The 12,636-nt window shown below is 38.3% G+C and overlaps 1 protein-coding gene and 1 long non-coding RNA gene across 2 annotated transcripts; both read right to left on the bottom strand.

Annotated features, from left to right (window-relative positions):
• Nucleotides 1–229: 229 nt before the first annotated feature.
• Nucleotides 230–3,070, bottom strand: LOC115008467 (parathymosin). The gene is made up of 5 exons (XM_029432084.1): nt 2,764–3,070; nt 2,036–2,167; nt 1,580–1,643; nt 1,252–1,340; nt 230–1,138 (listed from the first exon to the last, which is right to left on the bottom strand). Exons 1-5 carry the CDS (start codon nt 2,812–2,814, stop codon nt 1,067–1,069), a joined length of 408 nt encoding a protein of 135 aa, XP_029287944.1. The 5' UTR covers nt 2,815–3,070; the 3' UTR covers nt 230–1,066.
• Nucleotides 3,071–5,159: 2,089 nt separating this feature from the next.
• On the bottom strand, nt 5,160–11,539 carry LOC115008560 (uncharacterized). The gene is made up of 3 exons (XR_003832306.1): nt 11,464–11,539; nt 10,635–10,741; nt 5,160–5,934 (listed from the first exon to the last, which is right to left on the bottom strand). It is a non-coding gene; the product is annotated as an uncharacterized LOC115008560 (long non-coding RNA).
• Between the last annotated feature and the right edge of the window lie 1,097 nt (nt 11,540–12,636).

Below are 12,636 nucleotides of genomic sequence, written 5' to 3'. Positions count from 1 at the left end.
TTCAGAAATGATCTGCAATCTTAAATTACACCACACGGGGGAGCCAAGAGACAAGCCAGCAATCCATTGAGTCTGTTCACCCTTTTTCCATTACCAAGTGACTAGATTATTCCTGCATCCAAGTCAGCCATTTTCCATGTTAAGAAAAATTGGGTCAAGTGACATCATGTACTTAGAAGCCATGGTTTTAAGAAGTACTATTGATGAGGTAACATACACACAAAATAGATATAAGTAAAAAGACAATTTATTTGTTAATCAGAATATACAAAGCAGTGGCTGAAGTAACCGAATGTCGTTCTGGTTCTGAAAAGGGCAGTCTTGGACACAAAACTGGGCTACCCAGCCATAACATAAAACTCATTGAAAATTTAAGAAAAACAAAGAAATGGTACAAACTTGCGTGAAATGCATACAGAACAAATGACCAAAGCTTTAAGATTTAAGCGGGGTTAATTAACATTGCAAAATCTTACCTCCATAAAACAAGGTCAAGCAATCTTATCATGGAGGGGCAAGACAGAGCCCCTTTATTTATTTGCACCATCTGTTATGATAACAGGGCAGCCAAGCCAAGGATTAACTAGCAGCTCAACACACAAATAATGATGCCTCAACTAATAATGTGAACAACTGTCCATTAGCCCCTGCTTAAAACTTATCTTTGGTCCTTTAAGTGAATCTGAGGTCAACATGAGCCTTAGAGGAGGTGAGCAGCTGCCTGTAATGTATGAATCATCTGGTCAGCACTGACATAATAGAGATTGTGCTTCTAACATATGGATATAAAACCTCAAGAAATGAAAAAAACTGATCTTATTGTGTGGCCCAATTTGTACAAGTAGAAAATAAAGCTCATTTTAAAGACCAATAAATAACATTTCATAAAAAAAGGATGCAGGGCCACTATGTTTCAGGACTCCAGTGCAATGTGATAACATGGGAGCAAACAAAAAGAAATATTTCTCAAAAAAAGAAAGAAAAAGGTACAGAAAGCACAAGCTCTACAACACAATGTTGACCAGGCTGGTAAAACAGTGCTGCAAACAAGTAGCAGGGCAGCGACCTAAGCCTTCACCTCTGCCTCTTTCGAATCCCCGTTTTTCTCTGTCTTCTGCTTTTTTGTCTCCACCTTTTCCTATAAAAAAGAAAATATGTCATGCGTTAACAAAGACTGAAGCTCATCAGATAAGTCAACAGATTAAATAACTCAAATTAAAATGGTATACATTCAGAGTGGTGACAACCCACCTCTTCCTCCTCATCCTCCTCCTCCTCTTCAGCTGCACGCTTTACAGGTTGTGCATCCTTCTCCTCAGTAGGGGGCGCCTCCTTTGCATCTTTTGTAAGGCACAGTTTGTTACTTCAGAAAATGCATCCTTCACATGAGTGTAATTATGACAAGATTCATGGAAAAATCAATCTTGTCAAAGTAGAATGTTGAACTCAAGGCCACACACAGTGACATCATTCATGAGGCAAATCAAAAGCAACAAAATGAGAATTGTAGAGACTTTTTATAAAACAGTTGGAAGTATTTTTTTCTAAAAATATAAAATACTGCTTTATGTGAACATACCATCTCCATTCTTGTGTTTCTCCTCTTTGTTTTTCTCTGCTTTGTCACTGTGTTCAGCACCATTCTAAATAAAGAGGGAAATGTCAGTCCAAGAACACATCATAAGTCATGACTGAGTTTTTATAATAGGAGCAATGTTGCACCGGGATTTTTTTTTAAACCCAAGCATATTTGAAATAATCCTTCCTCTTACATGTACACACTCCTCTGGGTTACACTTAAAATGCATGTGTGTGGAGCTCACTACTCCCCAGAGGATAAAGCTACCAAGCTAGACTAGAGACACCAATTGAAACGTCCAAAGGCTTGCTAGCTAACATCTGTGCCATTTCACAACCCAAACAAAGCACTGTGTGGAGAGCAGCTGAACAGGAGGGGGGGCGGATGCAGCGACACCTGCATGATGAGGGGTGTTAAGACAAAAGGCCATGCGGCTGGTCCTCGTCTCCAACTCACTGTGCCATTGGCAGGTGCGTCCCCATTGTCGGTCTTCTCCTTCTCCTCCTCCTCCTCCTCCTCCTCCTTCTTCTTCTCCTCCTTCACCTTCTTCTCCTCCTTCGCTTCTACTTCTTTCTTCTCTTTCAGCTCCTACAAAATAAAAGCATGATCAATGTGACGGTTCGGAGGAGTTTATTCTGAAAGGCCAAACGCTCTTAGCACGTCTGGTTTTAATTAAAAGAAAACGCATTTCCATATCTGGGAGAAAGTATAATTAAATGAAGAAATGTTTAGACATAATCAGTGGCAATGTTGAACGTTTTCTTCCCAACCAGTAATGTAACGTTAACGTTACTGTGGCTTCCCGCCCACAGCAGCAGCTCCGCTTCACCAGACGTAGTTTCTACCGCTTTGTCTGCTCAGACACTTTGGATAAGGTAACCACATCGGATACGTTTGAGTTTCTAGACACAATATTTAGTCGTCCACGCTGAAAATGACACATAAGTAACATTGTGACATTTCAAAATAACATTAATTTAGGTAATTTACATTTTCCCCCAATTAACGTTACTGTTTTAACTTGACATGAAGTAACGTTAACGGTAACGTTTACTGCCACCGCCGACGGTTGTTTAACCAGAGATAGCTAAGACAAGTAACAGTTAATACAACTTTTAAAAAAAGTTACCGAAATCTTTTTAACACGACAGTTCAAACGAAAATGATACCTGACTGAAACGTACCTTGGCAGTAACCTCTGCAGTTGCGGTCGTGTCGACAGCTGTGTCGGCCATGGTTAATTGTGTGTATTAATTTCGATAATTATATTCCTGTTCAGAAAAAGATGCTTTATTTCTTGGCTCTTTGCCGTCGTGTGGATAGTCCAATTGAGCTGAGAGAGAAATGATGTCTGCCTCTGTCTCCGCTTTTCTCTGAGCTCGTTGGAAATCCGCTCTCGTTGGCTACAGCGGCACGATCGCGCACATCATTGGACAATGTCAGCCACCGGAGTACTTGATTGGAGGGATATCTTGTCAATCTTAACAAGGCATCCCGCCTATTCGATATCTCATCGTTGATTGGTCAGTCTTTTTAAAGCGCTGCCTGCATTAAGGTACTAGACTTTTTTCTTCTAACCATCAGTTTGCGTTTGATTATACCAACATTTTAAACAATGGATGTTCAAGTTATAATTATAACAGACAGTTTACTGACGGTTGAATGTTGTAATAAGTAGATGGAGTGTAAAAGTTTCTAAACATATGCCGACAAACGGCATCTATTGTCTTACCGCTCTTTCTCTGCAGGGAGCTGGGGTATCAAATTACATGCAAAAGGAAATAATGTGACGATTTGAAAACCCAGAGACCACTCCTCCTTTCTATATTTAACACTTGAAACGAAATGTGTTCCTGCTTAAGTGTGCTTACATGTTCACTATTTTACAAACCTGGCAAATGGAGTCATACCAGTTACAGTGCATGTTGAGCATTACACTTAACAATATTAAGCAATTCATAATTGTATTACAAAACTATACCCTAAAGACACAACATAGGCTACCAGCCTTGGGGCTACACATTCACTTTACAAATTCAAACGAATTCAAACATTAAAATAGGCAATGCATAATTGTTTTATATCAATGTACATGAATTTATAAAAGTCATTTTTACTTTATTACATTTTCTTCTAAAGTATTTTTTATAGTCATTGGAGAAAAATCAGTTAGTTAGTGAAACTAGTTGTCTGTTTCAGGCAATATTTGATATACAAAAAGAGGGACAAATCATGTACCACACACTGGCTTGGGAAAGGCTTAGCAATAAATGTGTTGCTTTGTGATTTGTGATTCTATCAGAGACAGTAATGGGGTGTGTGGGGTGGTACAGTAAGTGTTTAGTAATGTGTGAAAAGCTTTACAGCATGCATTGGATTACAGCTAATAATCTTCCCCCTGAGAAAGTACAAAGTGACCACTTACACATACACATGCAAAGAATGAACAATTATAACATGCACCCTATAATACAGTTTGATATGGCTGAGGGTATTTGAACAGACCTTTTTCCAGACCTAGATGCTGCTGAAATAATTTCATTGTCTCGGATTAATATTGTTGTAAGTGTAACTGATGTAAACATAATTTAAACGTTATACATATCCCCAGATATTTTCCCTTTTCCTGTTAATTAAGAATAATAATGTTTTGTCTAATATCCCAAACTGGCTGTTTTTCTGCTCCAGAAGTTCTTTGATATTAACTTTGTTTGCTGTCACTGCACTCGCTCACCCAACTGTTAAACTAAAGGAAGTGGCAACACACCACTTTGTGGGCCCCAAACGGTGTAACGTATCATTTAAACCTGCACATAGTCAGTGCCTCAGTTAAAAAGAAGGCAAAATATATTTTTTCATTCGTTTTCATATAAAATTTACCTTATCAGATAGTTGTCAGAGCAACAGTATCATTTCCACTTTCTTACCTCTAGTTTACAAAACATAACTGTGTGCTCCAGATAATATGGATTTAAATATTTCTATACAGTCTTACTATTATTTGTGTCCTTAACTTGCCCCAACACACCCAAGCAGGATATCTTGACACAAGTATGTTTTTATGTCTCTAATTTTAGGAATTCCCTTATCTTCTCCATGCCATGCCAGTACTCAAGCCACTGATTTTGAAGACGCCTCCAGGCCCTATTTAGTCATTCACCTCACATTCAGCTGAAATATAATTATAAAGACTGTAATTACATGCAGAGATCAAAGTGATGCGTGTCAGTGTACTAGCTGGTTACTTTGAGATTTATTTTCTGTCTCATATAAGGATGTTTTTTTTAATTTATGCTGAGTATACTTCTACCACAAGGATATATTAAAATATCGCGATATCATGTGAAAGACAATCACGAACAATGAACAAAAGATAATCACAATGACACAGCATTGGTTTTATAGTGTTTGGTTGAACATTAATAGACAAAGTGACAATGAAAGATATCACATCACGTCATCTTGGCATTGCATAAAGTGTTATACCCTTTTACATAGGAAATGAAGAGCATGTGGAGACTGCAGAGCATTGAAGCAGACATCCACAATGTAATGGTCTTCAGTAGACCCACGGGTGGAACAGAGGAGCAGACTAAAAAGCAGCAGAAGGCATTACTCACTCTTTTTCTGTAACTGGAAAATTGGAGCAATCAGAGAGAGGGGGAGTGTTTGTGAGATCATTTCCTGTCTTTTTTTTTTTTCCTATTTGCCTACCTCAACATGTTTCCATGTGCCACCAATCTGTTACAAAGGAAAAAAATCCATCTATGGGCAGCCTGTTTTAGTCTGCAGGTAAAGAAGTGAACCAAACTGTTGCAGCAAAAGAGCAAGTTGGAAAAGAGACGCACTTTATGTGGTGATTTTTGCAAACCTCTTAATTGCCAACAACTGTAATGTGTTTGCCACACTTTCCACAAGTAGGAACTGGAAAACCTTTTTTTTATGCTATTCAAAGTTATGGGAACACGGAAAGCAATACTGTATGAAAGAAAAGCCTTTTTGTATTAACAATGACACACTTTTGAAAGTTAATCAAATCTTTTGCATTAGTTCATTGCCTGGGGAAACATTAAATGTTAAACTGTTCTCCGCCCTGCTAACGGGTCAGAGGATATAGGATAGGAAGTAAAGCACCTTAATTTCACCTTAATTTCCTCAGGACAAAGGACTGACCTGATTTGTGGAATGTCAGTACTCAGGGGTAGCAAAGTGGGGCCCACAGAGCAGAGGTCAGGATTAGGCGGGGGAAGGGTCCCGATAATTGGAGGAATTGGTGGGGGCAAACTGAGCTCTTTTGTTTTGAACAGCAGTGTCCAGCATGGTCTGGCTGGCTTTCTCTGGTTTACAGGCAAGTCCTGCAGAGTACAGGAACAACATGAAGTTGGCTTCTCAGTGGCAATCTTCAGTTGAATGCACAGAAAGAGAGAAAGTTATTGATCTATAATTAACACAATTAAGCAGAGTCATTATCGACAATAATGAAAGGATGGCCACAAGACCCCCAGAAACTCATAATGTATTTTCAAAACTGCAGGGATGTTCCCAAAGTCTTCACCTTATTTAGTTTTTCTGTAAACTAACTGCATGATCTCTTGATATTGAAATTATGATTTATTTATGAACATCGTTTTGAGATATCTTTATGGTTGTGCAAAAAAAAGAATTATATTCTCAGTTTAAAATTGATGGGTTCATATCATACATACAATCATTTATAAATATATATATATATATATATATATATATATATTAATGCAATAACACAAGTTATCAATTATAATATATTAATAATAACTAAATAAAATGTAAATAAAATAACTAAAATAAATTGTTGAGCATAAAATGTTTACATATTAAGCATAATACAGGATTACATTTCTTTCTTTTTTTTAATGTTTAATGTATTGATTATAATGGTGTTTATTAAAAGCTATTGGATTATTATGTCACAGCAGCAGCCAATTTTACGATTCAACTGATAAACAGAAGAGAAAAAAGAGTAATATAAAATCAAATGTGTATAAATTGAACATTTAATGCAGTATAAATACATGTTTTCAACAAAACAGCAAAATTGAGAACACAAGTCAAGTAAGAAAACAGAAAAGCAATTAATATGCAGCAGGAAATATGAAAAACTGTATCTGAGTAGAAACACACAATGTACCAAAGCTCATAGGAGGCACGCAGCCAAGACATCCTGAAATCCTGCGGCTATGGATATTGATGGGGCTGGTGTGGTTGACATGTCTCTTCACTTTTGCATGGATTAGTCTGTAGGTGCTTTTAGGATTTGGAAAATGCCATAGCTAGTGTTTCCCAATTGCAAAGTCTTTTAGTCTTTACACTCGGATTTAAAGCAGTGTTTTCACTATCTCCAGCTCGTTCAAAATGGGTGTTATTCAAGGATGTGCTTTGTCTCCTTCCTGTTTGTGAATGTTGTTCTGTTACCTTTGGGTTATGAACTCTGCTGTCTCTGGCTCAATTTTTGATTCACAGAAGCCAACCTCTCCTAAAGCAGGCCTATTCAATTAGTGACCTGAGGGCGGAATCCGGCCCTTTAACAACCTCAATTCAGCCCTTTGATAATTTATCAAATAAAATAATAAAATTGATCTTCTCTGACAAATGAACACCTTCATCACTGACTGCAGATTATTCTGCACCCTGAAATGTTTTTGATAGATGGATGCAGTAGCGAGATTTCTTTTTCATTTTTAAAACGAGCTAATACTGCTCAAACTATTACAAAGACAGGCAATGAATAAACGGACTGTTAAAAGCAAAATCTTTTTGTTTTTATTTACGTAACCAGTTTATGGTTGTTTACATGGTTTGATTATTAGAAGATCATCATTTTATCAGTAGGCTAATTAGGCCATTCATTAGTTATGTCTGTTGCTAAGCAAAGACATACTTAATGTTCTTTCAAATGTTTTAACCCAGGCTGTGACAGAGGGAGGGCAGAGGGAGTCAAACTGAATTTAAAAAACAATATTTTAAATGCAACATTGTGTTTAATAAACCAACAACCTACTTCTAAGATTAAAAAGGTGCATTGTTTTCATAATTAAATTCCTAGCTTTACAGGTTATACATATGTCCAGACAGTTATTCTAGGTAGGCACTTCACCTTTTTTTTAGGAAGACCAAATCTAGCCTTCCTAAAAAAGTAATAGAATAGGCCTGGTGTGAAGTAACTGGGGGGAGGATTACCACCTCCCAAACTAAGGCAAGTATTCTTCATAAAAAAGTGTCTTATCCCATCGAGGTGAGGGGAAAGCAACCACCCTATGAGGAGTTCATCTCTGTCAGGGTCTCATCATTAACAAATGAGGGTAGAATGGTAAAATGCATCAGCAGCAGTAATGTAGCCATTGTACGGGACCATGGTGCTGAAGAGAACGCTAAACCATAAAGCACGCTTCCTGGCTGTTCACACTAGTGTTGGGAAGTAGTGAACTACATGTAATTTAACTGGTAGTTTAACTACATTGTGCAGTACCTTGCTACATAGTGGTTGGAGTAGTTAAATTACTTTTTTTGCCATTTTTTCTGTGGCTAACTACTGAAACTACAAATCATTTTGGGCCATAAAAGAAAAGGAAGGATTCTTTTTTATATTATCATTGTTTCTCTACCGCAATAAGCCCCCTTTGACAAACCGCACCCTTTTTCTTTCAATGCATTCGTCAGTGATAAAGTCTTTAAAAAAGGTGCATATGGTGCAAAAGTTCAATATAATTTTAGTGGGGTATTTAAATTTTTGTGGTTTACCTTTGGGCTGCTTTAAAAAAAAAAAATGAATGTGTTGTTATAATTTCGTATCACATGTACATTGTCAGCTTAATCATTTAAAGTAGTTTGAACTCATTTTTCTTAGTAGCTTTAGTTAACCAAACTAGATTTCTCCCTATAGCATAGCTAGGCAGTAGTTCAACTTCTTCCAGCTTGCTTTCAAAGTAACTTCCTCATCACTGACCCTCACCTATAATAAGTAATGACCAAGAATTAGAATAAGAATACAAGCAGGTGAAAAATGAAAAAAAGCACCGAGAACAGACTCAAGACATGCCACAGGGACTACATGCCACAGGGACTATATCTCCCAGCTGCATGGGAGTGCTTGGTGGAGGTGTTGGAAGAAACTGCTGGGAAAGGTCATCTAGTTGACTACTGACTGTGTTGCCACAGCGACCTTTAATCAGAAGAGCTGCATAATAAATGTATGAACAGATGGACAAATGGTTGACAAATATGATGTGTAAATGTATTTTGTGCTCACATTACAGGGACCAAGATACAGCATGTGTTCTGTAAATTGTATATTCAAAGCGTAGGTTGAAATGTCAAAGAATGTGTCATAGACTGGATTTACATTCATGATGAGTGATATACTGTACATGTTTTTTCACAGTAATTAGTCATATTCTTATTGTATTTCCTTTTTTGTATATTCATGTTCAGTGTACACATTTCTTGATTTTACAAACGTATTTTCTAAATATTTTCTTACTTATCTTCTTATTTTACATTTTAATTTCTCTTACTCTGTTTATGTATGAACCATTATACACCAAAGCAAATTCATTGTATGTTAAAACCTACTCTGATTCTGATTCTGGATGTTAAAATGTGATCAAATATTAGATGTATACTGCGTTTGTATTTATTTTCACAACATGGCAATAGCAAACGAACAGCAATATTTCAGTCCTTGACCATAAACAGTGTCTGATTGCAGGGCAACATATCATCTGTCAGCAAGCACTTTGGCCCTCCTAATGGAAAAATATATCATACATTAAAACCAATACCACACATGCATAATACATTTCTCTGTAAAACATACACTTAGAAGAACAAAGAGTACCATGTAAACCAACATACATACCGCTATGTATTTATACTGTATATCTGTATGACTTTAAGCTTAATACGATGTTACATTTAAGTTTTATCTTATTTTCCTTACACTTCAAATTGCATTGATCTTGTATACCTTGTGCTTTTTGTCAACGTTTATTCAATTCTGATTATTTTACGCCCACGTAAACACACCAGAACGTTTTCCCTCTGCACTGCCTAAGTTCAACTGTGCTACCTTTTTTTATTTTACCTCTTATAGCTCCACCCCTGCAACTCTCTTGCCAGAGAAGTGGAAATTTCCAGTAATTCCTTCTGCTTTGCAAGAAATGCTCCTCCTCCTCCTAGTTTCCCGCCTTTCAGTCTACCTGCTCCTTCCTGCTGCAAACTGGCCTTAAGACATCACGGCCCACTGCTGCTGAACCTTGTAGTGCCCATCAGATGTACTTTGCACTTTGCCTACAATTAGAATGACGTATTTTCATTCATAGACAAAGCTTCTTCTTAGGTTTCTGGCAATAATTGATCTATACATGTATGTATATTGGTACAGAAATATGATTCTCGAATTGAAGATTATAAAGATTAGACGATAGCCAGATTAGCCATAACAAAGTGTTTTGTTTGTTTTATTTGTAATTTCCATTTATCTTTTTGAGAGAGCTTGCCCAACCGTTTCTTTCTTTTGTATTTAGAAAGTACATAGTATCTTGTTACCCACTGAATTACTATTAAGGGTTAAGCTATGTGTAAGTATTGCATTAGCTCTTGAATGATGAACAAGGGTTGGTTTGGGATTACAGACAGATGGTAGATTTGCATTTCTATTTCTCTGGCTGATCTGATATTCTGGTATCTGGTTTGTTTCAGATATCTTATGCTCCAAAGCTTGTCGTCAACTGACATAGGCCTGCATAAGAAGAAATGTGACAAGGCCTAGGTGTAGAGCAGATATTTGAAAACAAGATGATATCTGTTACTGTGTTTACAGCCTGAGAGGTCTGAGCTATCTCTACGCCACATCTGTGGTTTTTTAACTTCCTCTTAATTTAAGACCACAACATAACTGTGAACACATGAGCAGCCCTGATGTTTGTTAGAGAATCATTTTAGGTAAACTAAAATATAAAGCAACAAGACAGCTGGAGTGGTGAAGTTTGAGTGTGTTGATGGCATGAAGCACACTGACCTTAGACCCATTGTGAAGCACCAACAAAGAGCCATCTGCACAGCAACCAAAGCTGAGATGAGGGACTCGCACACAGGGGGATCGAGGAGGGGGAGGGACACAGGGACCTGGAGAGTGTAAAAAAATAAAACAAATCGGTGATAAAGAAACATTTGAATGGGACTTAATCAGCTTGATAATGTCTGAAACATCACAGCAGACGGTGCTCATATCTCAGAGGTTTGTACACAAAGAAAACAGGAAGCTGCACAACGTAGAAAGAGAGAGTGCATGGGTCTCTCCACTGCTGGTAAAGTGGAAGACAAGAGCTGCTGGCCTAATCACTCAAGAGCACATTTCCTGCCTCCTGCATGACGAACTGAAACTGTGCAAGGCTTAATATTCAACCCAAACCTGCATCTCAAACATGCTGGGTATCCCATTCATCCTGCCAGCAGAATCTTTGTCTCTGCACTGATCTGTATTGTAATAATATATTTTAGATATCTTTGAACAAGAAGAGGTTTTATAGTGCAACAAAATGTTTATTTTCCTTTCGAATGGAGTGCATTTCAAAATGGTGAAAACAAAGACAAAATGGTGTCAGGGACATCTGTAAAAATCACAAATGTTTCACAGGTAAGACATGGGAGTCAGGATTGCTTAGCAACAGCAGTAAAAAGAAAAAGGAAATCTTGCAGCCTGTGTGGAAACAGAGAAACCGCTCCTGCTGCCACCCAGTGGTGCACTGCTAGTACACGCTGGGAATGAACTGACACTGAAAATGATCAAAGGCTCACTTCTCTAACTATAGCGTGAATGTGCAGCAAGATGAAACAGCCACAATTACCTGCAACCCATAAATGAAGATAAACTTGATAGGGGGGAAAGTGATATCCTCTCTTCTTCCTCAACCCTGTTCGAAAATGTGTTCAGTAATTTGATTGGCTGGAAAATGTACCAGCTCTCATGTTGCTTAGCAACGTTCACGGCAGGGTGGGAGGGTGTGAGAGTCGGGGGGTGGGGCGTTCGTCTCGGGGAGGGAGCATTGTGGGTGCAGGCAGACTGACTGGGGAAATACCTGGCAAAATTCCCAAATAAACAAACAGAGAGAGAGAGAGGAGGACAGAGCGGTAGACAGACGACAGGGGTGTTTTCTGGGTCCAGATAACAGTTGTGTCTGGGATAAAGGGAACAAGGCATTGTATAAGTGCAAACACAGTTTGTTCCTAAAGCAGAACAAGACAGGGGACAGGAAGTGGAGTGTTTAACTGAAACTGTTGCCTATAGTGAGATCAAAGTTCACAACAACTTTAATAAAAAAAAAAAACTGCTAAGTTGCTTGAGACAAAATGGACTCCAGCATTAGTTTTTGGAGAGGTGAACTGGGAGACTGATGGGCGTAACAGGACATGGGCCGTGGCAGTTGATAAGGTGTAGCAAATTGGATGAGGAATAGGCCACAGACAAGCATGCCATTCCCAGATGAGTGTGGACAAACACTACCTGTGCTTACATGTTTTTGTCCGTGCAGTTGGGAGTGTAGGCGTTTCCAAGAAATGTTTGGATTATTATTTATTTCTTAAAATGAATTACTAAATGCAACAATCTCAACAGCCTGCAGCGTATACAAAAGAAGGAAAGGAAGGACTCAATGACAAGAGATTATGAGATGCGAAGCAGATGGTGCACTAAAAAATGGAAGAGAACGCTACAGAAAGAGAAAATGTGGAAAATGTGCTTATATGGAGAAGGAAGGGTAAATAAGGCTGCTGCTGCTGGTAGGTACAGCCTGCAGAAGGAGGTGGGCCTTAGAAATGGCTGATGCAGGCGGTCTCTACAGGCAATGAGGACTCTTTGTCAGGAGTAGGAAATGAGGTTTCTGTTGTGATTAAAAGGAAGGTTTCTATGGCAATGCAGAGAGCCGTGTGCACAGAGAATTTGTTGGGAGTGGAGGGGGCTAAGTGAGAGAAGAATTTCAAAGAAAGCAGACTCCTCCATCTCATCTCCCACCACCGCCACC

This window comes from Cottoperca gobio, chromosome 5, assembly GCF_900634415.1.
Source record: "Cottoperca gobio chromosome 5, fCotGob3.1, whole genome shotgun sequence".
In the NCBI taxonomy this organism is placed as follows: domain Eukaryota; kingdom Metazoa; phylum Chordata; class Actinopteri; order Perciformes; family Bovichtidae; genus Cottoperca; species Cottoperca gobio.
Note: the sequence above shows the minus strand (reverse complement) of the source record. Positions and strands in the feature narration are given on the sequence as shown.

Excerpts from the sequence above, each read along its gene's own strand:
- LOC115008467 (XM_029432084.1), bottom strand. The coding sequence starts at position 2,814 with ATGGCCGACACAGCTGTCGACACGACCGCAACTGCAGAGGTTACTGCC. Across the intron at positions 1,644-2,035 it reads ACGCACCTGCCAATGGCACA|AATGGTGCTGAACACAGTGA; the intron begins GTGAGTTGGAGA and ends CTCTTTATTTAG. Across the intron at positions 1,341-1,579 it reads GAAACACAAGAATGGAGATG|ATGCAAAGGAGGCGCCCCCT; the intron begins GTATGTTCACAT and ends GCCTTACAAAAG.